The following is a 16,863-nucleotide window of genomic DNA, read 5'->3' as shown; positions in this document are numbered from 1 at the left end:
CTGGTACAAAATTCAGCTCCTGTCTTGCCTGAACAACAGTAGACAATAGACTATACCCTCCTCCTCCACACAGCACATCTGAATGACTTATCTCCAGCACCAGCAAGTCGGCAAACACGAGTCTTGTGTCCCCAGAAATCTAATTTACTATCAAGTCACAGGAGTGGTTCACTAAAGCAAAGTGAGGTCAGGAGGAGGAATGTGGAGCTGCTGGCTGCTTGTTTCAACATCATCCACCCGTCTGCGCTCGGCTCGTAATCCTGCCGATGACGAGGAGATACCGCAGCGTGTGTGTCGTAAACACGACAACTGACCACGCTTCCACTCCCATCATTAAACATGCACAATGTTGATTAAACGTGATCACCGGAGCTACAAGTGCAACACCTGTTTTATTGCATCAGCACATAACCTGAGCTAAGACTCTGGCTGTGTGAGTGCGTGTGTGTGTGTGTGGGCACCGTAAAGGTCAAACACAGCAGGGCTTACACCGTCCTGTCCAGGCTGTGCATACTAGAGCAGAAATAAGAGTGCGGTCAAAGCTACGGTCTGTTTCCTCTGATCGAGACCACAGGCGAAAGGTCACAGAGTTAAATTTGAGCATCTGCTTGTGTGAGACGTTACACTTCCCGTTTACGAATAAACAAACTAGAGTTCGCCAACCGAAATTGCAAACTCACACTTATTTCTCATCTCATCTTCATAGCTGGTAACAACATGAAACAACAGTGCTGCACTTTCAGCATTATTTACGCAGACAAGAAGCAATTACGAGAGGATGTTAATTGCGGTTCTGAAATTATTGGCAAAACACAGAGATCTCTTGCACAGCTTAATTCTGAACATAAAAAGGCATATAACATTATCAATCACACCGCACGTGTCCTTTATGACCACTTTAAACTCATGCTGTCGGAGCTGCATTTCAGGTTGCCCGTGTGTAACAGTACAGAAGCCTTTGGACTTGTGAATAGTCGTTGTAAGAGACTCTGAGTCTGCTTCCTTTATGTATAGATCGATAAATGCACTTTGCAGTTTTTGATATAATGCGTCTTTGTGGTGATGGACATTGTTTACTATCATATTTCTCAGTGTGAATGGATTAGTTTTGTGTTTGCAAACCTCAAAAATGCCTCAAACATGAAGTATTTATTCATTGAATTCAACTTGAACTGAATTAAAGATTTAACTTTGATAAAATCCACAGATTTTCTCTGGAGCTTTCAACCCAATTATGGGACCTAAGTATGGAACTTGGACCATAACATGTGGTTGAAAGCTACAGAAAATACTAGTACGGTGGACAGCGAGTGAAGTGATACTAGTATGTTCGAGGTCAAGAATGAACTATCACAATCACAACATTTAGCACTCTGTTGGCTCATTTGGTTATGCTGACCTTACCAAGCATAAAACACTGGTTCCTGTTATTGTCAAGTTTCATTCTCACTTTTAATAAAACATGGAGATAGTGGTGGCGCAAGTATTGCGACATACTAGCTCCGTTTCTAATCTAATCCAGTGTATAGCGCAGCCTAAACGTTTTGCTTACACTCTGACCACATCTGCTTTGCATTACCATAGAGGGACTTTTGTGTCATTTCCTGTCACTGTTGTCATCAGTACAACGGTCACGCATTAAAAACGACACCAGGCTTTAACGGAAAACGTTTCATGTTTGATATCAGCTGTTGGTTTAATGTAAATTTTGTCTTTTCTCTCACTTTCACCCAAATACTCAAGGGATGATGGAGAAACTCGCGGCGCAACTGGTTCCCACATGGGGATGACCCAATTAGCCCACAGTGAGACTTTGTACTTTGTGTTTGGTTTGAATGAGAGAGCCAGCTGCCTTGGACTCCTGGCATTGGCTGCTGGCATCGACGCATCAATGACCTATTAGCTCCTCGTTGAGCGGCCACGCTGACCAGCTGACAGAGCGAAACGATGAGAAACTAAATCAGAGGTGAGAAGCAGGTGATTACGAGGACGAGGAGCAAAGATCAGCCCCGGGGGAGGCCATCTTAAATTGGTTAATGTGGTCAGAAACCTCAACTTTTTTTCCTCCTGATCTTTCATGCTCGGGCCCTCCTTTCATCCTTCCCTTATTTTCAACACTACATCCACCAGTTATAACAAAGATTAAATCAATTACTCACCAGCCAAACTAAAAAAAAAACTCCTTTTTGCATCTACAGAAACATCTTTTTTTCTCTCTGCAGCTTTCCTCTTTGAACAAAGTGTTATTGATGTTGAAAAGCATGTTAAGTTAAAAGCCTGGCAAGCCCCAATCGGCCCTTGTGTAGAAAGCAGGGCATTGATATGCTGATCGTCGCCTGGCTGTGTCCACTGCATGGTCAGTGCACAGAGCCCAGAGGGAGGAAGCATCTTCTGCCTGCTAAATGAAACTGCCCTCAGCTCATCGACTCAATTCCCCGAGCAGACTCCTCCGACCGATTCGCCAGAGCACGCGATTGATGCACGCCGTGTGGCAATTTTCAATTTTCCACGTTAGTCCCGGAGATATGTCATCGCGTCGTGGTCCCCCCCGCGGTGGTGGCTGGGAAAACGACAGCGTTCTTGGTTATTTTCGTCCCCGTTTTGTGGCACATTTCATGTCAGAGTTATTGATGAGATGAAGCCGCAGCGAGTAGCGTTCCATCATGAGAAAAACACAACCGGAAAACCTCACCGGGGCCAAATGAAAGGGGGCAGAGTAAATTCGGAAACACTTGTTGTTTGTGGATATAAATTCTCATGGTCGAGGGGATGCTTGTGGTGTCCTTGTGTGACCCGGATGATTTAGTGTGAGAGTGGAGTGATTAATCTGACTTACAGTACTGTGATTATATGACCCCAGTCCTTTGGGTGTAGAGGGAGGAGCACACAGCTTCACATATTTATCAGATCATCTTTTCTGATTGCCTTTTGCTTCTATCTTCTTATAGAGAAAGAAAGTTTTTGCACGCTGAGGTCCAATGCAAGCATTTATTCATAAAGTCACGGGTTAGGTACGGGACCTTCTACATTCATGTTTCTGCAACGTTTCCTTGCTTTTATCTATGTTCAGTTTTTGTAATTTTCTGTATCTGTGGGGCTTCAAATGTATTTGAACTAGAGCTGAAATGATTTGTCCATTAAACCAGTGACAAAAGAATTAAAGGCCAACTTTAATAATAATGCTAATGGTTTAATCATTTCAGTCATTTTTCAAGCAAAAATCCAAAATGTTCACTGGTTCCAGCACTGGTTGCTGCTTTGCTTTGATTAAAATAATTGTAAATTCAATATGTTTGAAATAAACAAGTTATCTGAAGGTATCACCTTGGGCACTGAAAAAATAGGGACGGACATTTTGTTTTTGCCAATTTCTATCTTAGCTTTTCACCCACCCTGCCCAAAAAGAGAAAGCAAAACAAAGTTAGTTAGTTACAGCCTTTATTTAGATCTTGGGAACTAGTCATGTGAGCTGTATTTCCCAAGTGTGCTTGCAAGAGAAAAAGCACCGAAATTGCCCAAACTTGGAGGATAAAGGGACATAAAGTGCAGTTCCTACAACCCTAAAAACAAATCAGTAAACCTACCTCCCTCTAAATTAAAACCTGCAGGAAGTTTATTTACTGCTCTTACAAGCCCCGACATTCTCTTTTGTCAAGCACTTGCCCTAATGAAGACCTAGAGACTGCAATTTAAAAGTAAATACTTAGATTGGACGGAAGTGTTCAGTCTTCCATCCTCAATATTTTGCTTCCTTATCAAAATGACTTATTATCTTTGAAAACTCTCCAAAAACCAACCGGGGACAAGGATGTGCAATTACTCACAAGTGTTCTTCACAGTAGTAACAGACTTTCTGTCTCCATCTGTTAATAAATAATTCCAATTCCACTTTTCCATGCAGCAGGGAGCTTTTCACACTCTTTTTCTTCTGCTTTTAGTGTAAATTTAGACACCACATCATGGCGGCAGGTGGGAACACTGCGGCTGCTGAGACTTGTCCGGCGACTGTACTGTACAGGGGGACGGGTATATAGGGAGGGGATGGACGGAGGAATGAAAAGAGGAAAACATGCACGGCTGTCTGTGAACCCAGCAGCACTGTAAGGCTGAGGTACGGCGGTGGAGGCCCGGTCATTGCGGCTGAGGCGCTGGAGGTCGTGGTGGGGGTGGTGGAGGGGTACAGGCGCTCAGTCAGGCTTCCTGTCTTGGCACACCCTACACTGCCCATTTCCTGCCTGCTGAAAAATGCCCAGCTCCGCCCACCTTCAGCTAGAAACCTTGCTCAGTCAACCCAGACAGCGCCTGAGACAGCCAGTCAGGCCGAACACTTCATTCCTTCTACCCTCTCACGTTTCCTGCCAGACTACCAGGTGTCTTTCAAGGAAAACCACCGGCTCATAGCAACTTAGGTCAACTTTATATTCGGAGCTGTGGCTACCAGTCATGAATAAAATAGTACTTGCCAAAGTTAATTGCTGAGATCTGGGCGAACGAGGCGACGTCACTGAAACAGGGGGGCGACAAACATGAGCAGTCAGATCTCCTCAACTAACCTTTTGGCTCGGTCACAAACTGTCTATAAATGTGACTGTTGTTGTTTCTTGTTGTTAGTTGTTACAAACTGTGGATTTTCTATTCAAGCTGTGCTGAATAGGCTCTTTACGTCACTCTTGTGTGCGTCTTTACATTGAAGCTGTGCATATTAAAAAGTACATGCTCCAACGCAAACGTAAACCAAAGGGTTATCGAAACACTAAAACCAAAACACAGAATTTGGGCCACTTATCACTCCCTAATTTATAGACTCAACAACTCATAACATCCATACAGTTGGATATTTACATATGCAGCAGATATGGCGCAACATAAGCATTCATTTGGAGTCGCGGTTCTAGTCACTTGACGAATGCAAGTCGCATATTAACTTTCCTTTTAACTCTGTTTTTGGTCTCCACCATCTCCTGAAGGAAATATCTGTCTCTTCAGCTGCTAAATGCTCCACTATGTTCACCAGCTAGTTTCTAACTGTGTATATCTATGGTTTGGTGCTGAACACGCAGAGTGTGCTCTGGGTTTATCAGAGCTATTTTATTGACAACGGCTGCTCCGAACACTGGTGAGAGTGAAACCAGAAAACCAAAACAACAAGCTGAAAGGTGCTAAAATGCTTGATAGATGGCTGCAGAGTCGGGTGATAATGCACTGTGGGTTCATCATAAGAGCGACTCCTCTCACATACACATATTAATCATATCCAATTGTTAATATGAAAACACATGTTTCGTGATTCAGTACATGGTTTGTTTACGCCACAAACTCCTGTGTGTGAACATACCTGCAATTTACTTGTTCACAAATGACCAATTTGGCCTTTAATGTCGGTGTTACTTGTGTACTCGGATGGTATCGGGCTGAAGGACAAACAAAAAAGAATCAGTGCCCATTTCATAACACAACTCTCCTCACCGTTCAACATGCACGACCAACAATAAGCGCTTGGAACAGAAAGCTAGCCTCACCACAGTGTTTCACACAAGCACACATCCTCCCACACCATGAAAGGGCACTTCAGACAAACGCTTAAAAATAATAATCAGATAGTACATGAAAGAAAAAGAGTTTTGGGCCCAAACATTTTTCCAAAAGTAACTCCACCCGATTCCAAAGGTCACTCCTCTGAACAGAGCCTTCTGTGTTGCTTGTTTAAGAACCATTTTATGTGTTGCATCTGACAAGAACATCCGCTCTCATACAACAGTCACTCCACACCTCTTGAAAAGGAGCCTGGCTGGCACTGAGGAAAGTGGAAAAGCTGGTCTGTTTTGGAGCGGCTCTTTTTCCCCGTGTACATGAATGCACGCAGGGAAAGACCCAGCTGTGAGGAGGGAAAATTACCAACTCGCAGAGGTCACGCTGTACCAGCCAGTGATGGTGAAACTGCCCATCTTTGTTGCCACAGCATCTATCGTTCTTATCACAATCATGGAATGACTCTTAAGAGTTTGTTTTCCACAGAGCATCTTCCATGCCATTAATAACAGGGCGTTTGGTGATGCAGATAAGCCCGGTGGGATGACGGCGTCTCTAAAGAGCCCATTAAAAAGCATGAAAACATAGAGCTTCAGGATATTTGCAATGTGTGACCTCAGAGCACCGGGCTTCTGTTATCGAGGGCAGAGGTGGAGGGCAGCAGCTGGTTAAAGACACAGACACACACACACACACGCTGAAGGCCGGGCTCCAGCATAATTAAACTCGCAGGCCAACACCCCCATGGCAGGTTTATGAGCGTCCCCTAACAGGATGGCTTTCTGCGGCCTCGTGTGAAGGAGCCTTCAGCCCTAAAGCTCAACTTCCTGAAGGACCGGTGATGTCATGACGACACGTTATAAAGGGAACATCTGTGCAGCTCGGCAAGGCTCCTCAGCCCACTTGCTCGTTACACCGAACACGCGTGAACATCACAGAGTTTGTCCGTATACACGTGGGGGTTAGGACTCGATGATGACGGCTTGTGTTGTGATCTGCCACCAATTAAACCGTCCTGCAGCAGGCTGTTTTTAAGCACCGCAGTGTGTTCGGCTAGCAAGTGTCAGCTCGATTTGTTACATTTGTTCAAGAAACCTTTTGATGTGCGTCGTAAAGAGACTTTACTGAAGTTATGTGTGAGGCTAAAATAGGTACGCAAACAGTTGCAGTTAAGGCAAAATTGATCAGTATCAAAATAATCACAATGACGTCTGAAACAGTGGATCATATGTTTGTTCATTACAAAGGAATCAGTGTGTTTTTCTTTATTGTAGCCTGAATCAGAATGTTCTGTTCACTTGTTGCATGTTGAGCTGCAACTTACAGCTATTTGAGGCGTCAGTGGATACATCTATTATGTTCTTGATTGATAAATGGTCAATAAAATGTCATTCACATTTGATTTTTGCTTAATCATAATTAGAATGATCAATCAACCATCAAAAGTATCGCTAATTAATTTTCTGTCACTTGACTGATCATTTCAGCTCTAGTTATGAACCAATTATTAATGACTTAAGCTCATATTTAATTTTCTGCATGCTTTAAAAACTCTTCTGTTGATTGACAGATTTGCCATTTGATATTTATAAAAAAAAGCATTTAAAGGTGCAGAACCTGTAGCCCAATCACATCGTCCCTTGTTCAATATTGGCGGGGGACTTTTGTTGCTTCTCTCTTTTCTGATGTTTCAGAGATGATGACACTAAGAAATCAGAACCGTTATTTTTTTTTAGACGTATACCTCCAGTGGGCCCCATTAGATACAATTTGAAGTATCAGCATCAGCAGTCACTGCTATGACACTGAACATTCTTTAGAAATTTCAACATCTCAACAAAACACAAAAACGTTTCATGCAATCAAGTTCCTCAAAACTCTCTAACCCAGCAAGCACTTGGCTCACATGCGTGTCTCACTACGGCCCCAAAAAAATGACAGCAGCAACCAAGCAGAACAGCCCTGAGGAGTTCCTGCGCGACACTGAACAGTTTCCCAATAACATCAAGAGGTTTTGTCTCAAATAACCTGTAAAGTGAAGCTGAATGGAGATCCAGAGGAAGAGATTTCCCACCACTACACCTACGCCATGTCTGCGCTGTGTGCCCCGGCTGACTTCATGTGGGCAGCATTCCAATGATCGGAGTGATCGTTCCCGTTCCAGTTATCAAAAGGAACTCACTGGATTCTGTAGCTCTTCAGACATGTTCTACTATGAATGTTTACCATTTCTTTTTTATCGTTTCTCAGCACATTCCCTTCAATACAAACTCCTCAGAGTCTCCCTTAGCCGAGGATCATTGGAAAGAGGAGTCTGGGTGTGCTTTCATCGCCCACCCTCCCCCACACCTACTATACAAGGGCTAAAAGTACACCCATCCATCCATGTTGGCAGTGAAAGGCCGGTCTTGTTGCTTGGGCTTATGTGCACCTGCTCCAGTACACTCGGGACACTTTAGCCTGCCTGTTAGCCTCCATCACATCATTCACAGCAAAAAAATAAAAAATACACACGATTTGAGTTTGTTTAGCTTTCACACACACAGACACACACACACACACACACCGTTAAATATTGTTTTTACTGTCCTGTTAGCGATAAACACAACATCTTGCTCGACTTTGAATTCATACCTTATCCCTTTGATTTGTGTATAACGCGCCGATAGTTACACAAAGACACACTCTGTCTTTAAGGTTTGTTTCCAACAGACATCAATACAACCCGTAATTGACATTCATGGCACATTTAAGCCGTGCTTTGCAGAGCTTTTTTCTCCACTAACCTGCAGCTGGAGACTGAGCCGTGTGAAGAAGCGGAACGCTCTGGGCAACAGAGGAGCAACATCTCAGACATGTTCATGTCTTGGACCCTAAAATAGACTCAGTTAAAGCTGCTCCAGTGTTATTAATGCCCCCCTGTCCACAACATAAGACAGGATCGGTTTGCTGTTCTTTTATCAGCCTTGTTTAACACTCTTTGTGCAAGTACAGAGAAACGTGATCTGAGTGTCTTCTGATTATTTCCCCTTAAAATGTGAGTGGGTTTAAACTGCTCTTCCATTTAGCTGGGACCCTGTGGACCTCCTTCAAGGAGCCTGTTTCCCAGATTGCTGCTCAGACCGTCATGCCTTCTTCCCCACAACAACATCCAAACTTCCCACGACCACATTAAGCTGCAATAACTGGCACACTACAACTACTACTACTACAACAACAACAAGCCCCGGCTTGCGTACAGCATAACTTGCATGTAATCGCGCAAACAGCCCATGTGTGAGGCAACAGGACTTCTCGGACCTCCACCTCCAAAAAAAAAAAACGTGCCAAGTCTCGGTTATACGTGTGGCTGTTGTCCTTTACTTTAAGAAAAGAAAAGAAAACAAATCAATTCTTCAGCACTTACGATTTTACTGAGATCCATGGTCGCCTCTCAGCACGGTGAGTGCGGATCCCTGGAGCCGGAGAGGAGACCCGCCGTATCCTAACGCGGAGTAACTAGTAACGGGGAAGCGATTGAGGCAACAGATGCATTTGGGAGGAGAAGGGAGGGGGGGGGAGGTGGAGCAGTTAGCTCAACATGTGTCCCGATTTGGTATTAAAATGCTCCCCAATCCTTCCTTACTTCCTCAAGCGTCCCGTCTCCCTTTTTTCCTCCACGAGCCCGACGTGCTCCCTTATCGGCGAGAACTTCCAGCATCCGACCGCCGAGAAGCCGACGCTGTCCGTGGGGGGGGGGGGGGGGGGGGGGGGGAAACACGAGAGAACTACCGCTGATTCAACCCGCTCATTGAAAGCTTCGCGTTCACACCCTAACCCTGCTCGTATGCATCAGCCCACGTATAGCGGCTAAGTCCGGATGGTGGGCCACCTTTATTTTGCAAATAGCCCGCTCTCCTGTTAGACAATAGTAGCATGGAGCCTGCAGAGAGGGATGGCTTAAAACCAGTGGTGCCCAATCTGGGGTCCGGGGACCGACGGGGGTCCTGTGAGGAGGGGAGGTGATCTCCAGGAAATGTGGAAACAGCTGCATTTAGGAGAGTGGTTTTTAATCACTCATTATTTTATCTGACCTGACCTGCAGCAGCAGAAGAAGAAAAAGACACAAACTAGTTTTGCAAAAAATAAATAAATTAAGTAAAAATCTTCTCAGGATGTTCCTTGGGGGGGGGGGGGGGGGGGGGGGGGGGAGATGATGTCAATAGTCATTCATTAAAGGGCTATTTGTAAGAAACCCCTCTCCCTCCTCTCCTGCTCAGTGTGCCACAACCACAATACAAGACCCACAAGTAGCTATTGTTGTAAAACCACTAAAAACATAAGAATTTAATAAAATACCACCAAAAAAACACAGTGTTTTATTAAGCACACATTCTATTTTTGTTTTTTTTAAAAGCCATTGGCCCCGTCTTAGATGTGAATTATATTCGGGTCTTGTTCTCATGTGTGTGTGCAATGATATTATGGAAAACACATGAAGTCTTGAAATAAGTTTCATAGGTGAAAAGGGGGGGCAGCTCAACTTCCACCATGAGAGCTATTGTAGGCAGCTGACGCCCCCATCTGGTTTCTCTGAGACTGTCAACCGATATCTTCAATGCAGAGTTGAGCTGGTGTTTGTTGTGAGCCTGGTGCGTCTAGTAAGTACATGTTTTTACGATAGGCGTCTGTCACAGAAGACATTCTGACATGTAGGAAAATCACAGGTGGGAATAAAAAAATAATTAATATCTGAATGCCATCTTGCTGGTCCTGGTATTGTGCACGCTGGTTCATTGTCACACTAGCACGACTTATGACACTTCAAACCATTGTTGTTATTTTTAAAAACTGTTTAATTCAAGTTTAAAATAAAATAACAGAAATTGTATCATATTCATAATTGTAATAAATAAATTCACTAACCACACTTGTTTACCGTTGAACTGCTGTACTGGACTGTTTTAGATTATGTGTACCTAATAAAGTGGCCAGAGTGCATGTTACAATAAATTAGAACTATACTGATGTATAATATACTGTATTTATGAGAATTGTTACAATAGCAATTTGATACATCATCATGTGTTAACATTTCAGGAGTTTTAAGTGTTATGAAATATCCAATAATGTCACTCTTGTGATGTAGATCTCACCAGAAACAATATGCCCACAAGTTCCATTTTTAAATCCAGGCCACAGTTTAAAAAAAGATTCGCTACACAATCACAGCACGTCAGCTGATCGGCCGAGACCGGGCCAGCCACCATAATCAATATGCTACTCATTATACCATCGGGGCTGACCATTATACCTCCAGCCTGCTCAACATAAACGGTCTGACTCCAGACAATGCCGGCTCTTTTCCAGCAAGTCGCTCCACTTCCTGGTACGGCGTGGGCCCTTCGTTGTGAGGGCAGCCTCACAGAGCATTTCTCACATACAGCAGTCCCACTCTGTCTCTGCCTGGCTTCTCACCCAGCCACCCAAAAACCCCTTCCCCTTCCTAGTTATAAAAGTTCACATTAAAATCATGTGTCATCATCTCCTCATCACCACCTTTCCATTCAAATGTTTCAGATTTAAAAAGGTGAAGCAGCAAAAAATATGGTTTTATCCGACTCGTGTGGATGAAGCTGTGATGGTTTGCAAATGCTTTACTGAAGAGCAACAGAGACTTTTAGTTATACTTAAAGTCTCTTAAAACTTAACACATATATGATATGAATCCTAATGTCAAAAATATGCAGATTCCTAACTGAAATTACAGAGGTGCAGAATACGTGATTTGCAGCTGACACCCATGATATCCTAACTTTTTCTAACCTCGAGGGAGAATTTCAAAAGTTGCAGTAATAAAAGTGATTCACATTGATGTACTTTGAACTAAAACACGGTCCGTGTTGAGCAAACGTGCTAAAGCCTGAGCACAGAGGTTAAAGTCCTCCAACGCAGATGTCTCTCTTCCCTTCAGTTTATGATGCGCAAAACCCCAATACAAGGCTGATCCAGCATTTTGTTCAAAGCGTGAACAGATGTTTTATTTATGTATTTGCTATAGGATTCTTAAATCAGTCTGCAGCATTAAAGCAAGTTTGCGGATGATATTTGGACACAGATATCTTCAGACAATGAAGGGTAATCTTCTGCTCACGTCCTTTGTGCTTATTTTAGCCGTGAATAAGCTTTCCCTTTGACCTGTTGCAACAACAGTGTGAGTTGGCATGGCATGCCAGTTTAAGGGCTGGGCAATAATTACATTTTATTGTTTATCTACTTTTAGTGGAATTATCATGATCATATCATGTTAATCATTCTGGAAACCCCTTTTGTCCAAATTAATGTTTCTAAGCAAGTAATCAAAAACTTTAGCTAGAGTTTTATTTTGACATTAATTAAAAATGTGTCTGTTGTAATTGAGCATCAGTTCGATTACTTTATATGTGATTCGTGTTTTGCCATCAGAACATATATGTGTATTTGATGAGTATTTAAAATGAGGACGCTCGTGTTGAAGCAGGATCATTTGCATACCACGCGCTTACACCGACGATGTAGGTTTCAGACTGACTTTTGACCTTTGCTGCATGTGAAACAAAAAGCATCACTCCATCCCCGTCTCTCTCTCCCTTTACCGCTTTACCATGCTGTAAAACACAGACGAGAACTCCAAAACAATCTGTAAATCAAAGCCATTGTTAATGCCGCCAGGAACTCATCGGTGCACTTTGTTCCACTTACTGACCTGTCACTCATGTCCAGCTCTATTATTCTACAGCCAGTCAGTGCAATGAGGCCACAAACCACCGCCTGCTGTTTCTGCCGCCTCGGTGCTTTTAATGGTCTCGCTCTCATGCTCGCATGCTTGTCTGTGTACTACATGTGTGCGGATATCCCTCCATAACTTCCCCGCATTCTGAATTGCAGGATGTAAAAGAACTCAAGACAATGAGCGATGGAGGGCGAGAACAACAAGGCAAAGAGGAAGACAAAAGACAGAGGAGTAAGAGCTGAGCGTTCAATGAGATAGAAACACTGTTGTACAACCACACCAACTGCCAACCACGCATGTAGTCAAACACAGACACAAAAAGAAGAAAACTCCGTGTGGACCAGTGAAGGAGAAGGAGGAGGCTGGCAGCCGGTCTAATTTTAAGGCCTTAATTATGTAACATACGATGTGGTGTCACTCCAGGGCTCTCGCTGTCCCAGCTGAGGAACTGGTGCCCCAGAAGTTTCCCAAAAGCACTAATTATGGTTCATATGAGTCCATAGATTACTACCTACCCCAGCCTTCAAATGAAAGACCTCTCCTGACCACCAACAGCTTGGAGACCGTTTTACAATTTAGGAGAGTTGGCATCACTGACATTTTGAAGCCTTTAAATAAAGCTTATACCGTTTAAGTGTTTAGAACTGACTTGTTATTTACTTGTTGGTTGTCTTACGGCTATTGAGAACACAATAGAACACCGAAACATCCAATTACGTCGAGACAAACCAAAGATTGAATCTCCCCTAAACTCTGAATTAAAGAGTCAGCTGCTATTATGAGGCAAAACATGTCATTAAAAACAAGCGCTGTGTGCTATCCGGCGGCCCTGTTTCGATCTTTTTATAACCCTGTGTGGACACTATGACAGAGAGGATTTTGAACACACCCTGGCTGTTTACCCAACAGAGAGACAGGCGAGCACTTCTCAGAATCAGTGTTTCTATACTTTGGCTTTGCTGTCTGCAGTGCACACTGCTCATATTCACATTCATGTAACTGTAAAATATTGAAATCAGGTTGCATGTTCAAGGACATACTGTCTCATCTACTGTTCACCCTTAGTACTGTCATACTGCCAAACAAATGTCATGCAAAGCAACTGATCATGAAAGTTATTCTGCTCTGTGGTTAACACAATTATCTCAAAAACGTTTCTTGTTTCAGTCACAAAAATATGGAAGAACTTCCTCATTCGGGCTTATCAATACAAACATTCAGCTTTCACTGTACTTTATGGCTAAAACGAGACTGCAGGAGACGACAGACCGATATGCAGACAGACAGGAGGTGAAAGCCAGCCACCCAGCAGATTTAGGCAGCTTTAGAGCACAACAGATCAGATGAGATTATCTCTCGCTGATCCCCTGTAAAGTAGACAGCAGATTCATTGATTCCTGCACCGCCTGCCACGGCTGTGGATCCCCCAGTCAAAAATCAACCACACAGGAAAGTATAGGGAAACAAAACATCAAGACTACTACGAGGTAAAAAAGAAAAAGAAAATCATGACCAGTGACTCAATATATCACAGCATTACAGAATTGGCACCATTGGTATCAACAACAAACTGGTTGAATGTGTTTTGTTGGACCACTGATGAATAACTTTATAATGGTAGCAGTGAGCTAAACAAAGCTCTGTGCTTCATTTAAAGGATCTCAAATAATTGAGAGCTAACTTCCTACTCCATTCTTTTTACTTCCATTGATCAGAACTCCGAAGAAACTATGTGCATGACTTGTGTTGTGATCCTGGAGACCATTCTGCCTCGACACACTCCCAAAGGGTGTGATCTCAGGAGCATGACAGTGACCTAGTGACCACGCTTGGCTCGGGACACATAAAGCCATGCATGCGCCCCTCCCAGTCTCTAATCCATGCTGCTAATGTCCCAGATGGGAGAGGCGTAAGAGACCGAGGGGAAGGGAGGACAAAACTGTATGCAAAACCATCCGGACGCAGAATTGACAAACACGGACTGTCCAATTTAGCTGCCGCTGTACACGGGAGAGAAGCACGTTGCAAGCACTACCACGGCAGTTTGTGCTGCCTTGATCTGACCTACTTTCTGCCCCCTTTTCCCTCCCCATGTGCCTGGTCTGGGGAAGGGAGAGGGGAGGGGAGACCACCAGGCAGGAAGCAGCAGGCTCCACAGTATAACATACATATGCTCACTGGGAGAGCACTTCATACAAAGTCACGAGCTACACGGTATTCATTATTCAGCAGAGGACATACCAGAAAACTTAACATAACAAAGAAAGATCAGTGCATGTATTCCATTTAGATCTCATCATTCCATCATCACCATCATCTCTGATCCTGCCTGGAGGCCTAAAGAAGGCGCTGACAGCCTGTCTTACTTGACAGCTCCAACTTGCCTCCCTCTTGTCTGGTTTATTCTGCAGATAGGCTAAACAGCACAGTTATCTGAATTCAAAGGGCCTTTGACCTACATTTCAGCAGCTCTTTTGTTGTACAGTGGACTCATTTGTATCTCTGCTGATCACAGACAGACATCAGGGAGAGCAGCACAAGGAACAGCCCATAATCTGAGCAGGAACAGTGAAGAATCAAAAATGGAAGGGTTTCCTCCAATATGTCAAAATGTGATTGTCTTTTTTTTTTTTTTTTTATGGATCCTGAGCTCCTATCGTTAGAAAAAAAGAGATCTCACAGTGCACAGTTAAATTTAGGAGCTGACAGCAAATATCCTGGCATGATAATTATCATCCAGCCAGGATCTTCCTCCCACGCTTTCAGGAAAACAACGCTATCTTTTTATTAATCATTATGTGACCTCCTCCTCCTCCTCCTCCTCTTCTGCACCGTACCTGCCCTCTCTCAAAGTTGTCCTTCTCCAGCTCCAGGCTGTTGGCCCCTCCGGTAGTCCGTCGGATCACTTTGGGAATAGCGTTGGGTACTTGCTGCATGGAGCTCTTCACGCGATCCATTGTCGTGTTTTTCCCACAGCAGCAGCGAAACAAAACACAACTTTCAGCCGATAAACAGGCCGGACTGTAATAAAAAACAAAAAAAACGCTGCACTAACTATGGCGCGCACCAGTCCATGCTGCGCTGGACTCGTCGCCCCCGTTGGGTCATTTGGCCTCTCTGTCCACCACCCCAGTCAATGACAGGAGGAGCAGTCTGAACGGCACCAGAGTCAAGTGAGCCAGGCTTAGAGGAGGAGGACACTTCCGCTTTTCAAAATAAAGTCCCTGTTCGTTAACGTGCTGCAAACATACAGTCTGACTGCAACGTTTTTTTTTGTCTGTAAATGAAATCTGTCGGGCGTAAAAATAGGTCTAATGCTTACATGTAAAATAATATGAGTCATATTTCTGATTGTATTGCCATAATTAACTCGTATGCGCGATGAACTGCAACCGGAAAGGACAAGTGGCATTTTCAATTATTTATATTTCACATTATTATTGTTGAAAGACTAATATGGTGCATGATGAATTTCATCTAAAAGAATGTAGGAAGTTTATTTTACAATCCACAAAAAACAGAAATGATATGTGCAACAAATTGCGGGAACTTTACAGAACTTAATATCTGTCTTTGTAACACTCAGTTCTTCAGAAACCTGCACAAAACACACGACGTCCATGGGAAGCCTTCACGCACAGTGTTCTCACACACACACACACACACACACACACACACACGTACAAACGTACGTCTGCTTCAGGTGTGAGGACACCGTTTAGCTGCATGCTGATGAGTGTCGCTGTTATTTGGATATTTTCTCTGGCAACTGTCTCTGACTCCTCCCAATGTTGTCAGCCACTGGCTGGAGCTGCAGCAGGCTCCGCCCACTCCATCAATAATGCGTTGTGATTTTGAATTTCCAACTATATGTAAAACAAAACTACTCCTGCAGTCTTATCTTACATATATGACATAAGTGTTTACAAAAATATGTCTGGGTTGGGGGATTCAGGCGACTTCAGGCACAATAATATTCAGTCAGTAAAAATACTTTCAGACTGTTGATGTTTATTACTTTTGCTGGAAAATGTTTGAATCTATTTAATTCAATATAATTTCATGAGGAGCTGTGTGTCATCGTGAATAATGACACACAGTCACAAGCCAAATTATTAGAAAGTTGAATGCATTTTAATGTCTCATGCGCAAACATCATTTTGCCATAAAAGCCCCAAATTCCTTGTCATTGAAAATACAGTGCTTCATGCTATACGCTCTGCATGAAATTAAGAATTTCTGTAATGGTGTCCTGATTAGTTCTAGCATTACTTGTCCAATTAACAACAAACTGGCACTGAACGTTGCTGGGGAAGTGTGCCACTATCAGCACTGTCTGAGGAGTGATACATGTTATCAAGTATTGATTGCTATTAGTGGGAGAAGAGCTTATCATACTATGTCTTTGTTCCCCTTTCCCTTTCAGTCACAATATGTTTTACAAAGGCATTCTCTGGATGATATAGGCAAGCAGCGCATGGTTTCCTGTCAGTGATCATTCCTAATTACAATTACTGCAACAGGCTCAACCTTTGCTATCAGGTTGCGCTGCACAACTCAAGGCTACCCTCTGTTGGTCAAAG

The 16,863-nt window shown here is 43.4% G+C and overlaps 1 protein-coding gene across 1 annotated transcript in view; it reads right to left on the bottom strand.

The window, feature by feature from the left end:
• Window positions 1-9,228, bottom strand: part of hip1 (huntingtin interacting protein 1) — a 33,378-nt gene extending 24,150 nt beyond the window's left edge. Inside the window, exon 1 of the mRNA XM_076100560.1 lies at window positions 8,936-9,228. Within this exon, the coding sequence (XP_075956675.1) occupies window positions 8,936-8,953 (18 nt within the window). The 5' untranslated portion in view covers window positions 8,954-9,228. The remainder of the gene's footprint in view (window positions 1-8,935) is intronic.
• Window positions 9,229-16,863: the final 7,635 nt, after the last annotated feature.

Source organism: Anarhichas minor, unplaced genomic scaffold (genome assembly GCF_050575085.1).
Source record: "Anarhichas minor isolate MPS153535 unplaced genomic scaffold, ASM5057508v1 ptg000026l, whole genome shotgun sequence".
NCBI lineage: Eukaryota > Metazoa > Chordata > Actinopteri > Perciformes > Anarhichadidae > Anarhichas > Anarhichas minor.
This window is presented reverse-complemented; position numbering and strand designations above follow the sequence as displayed.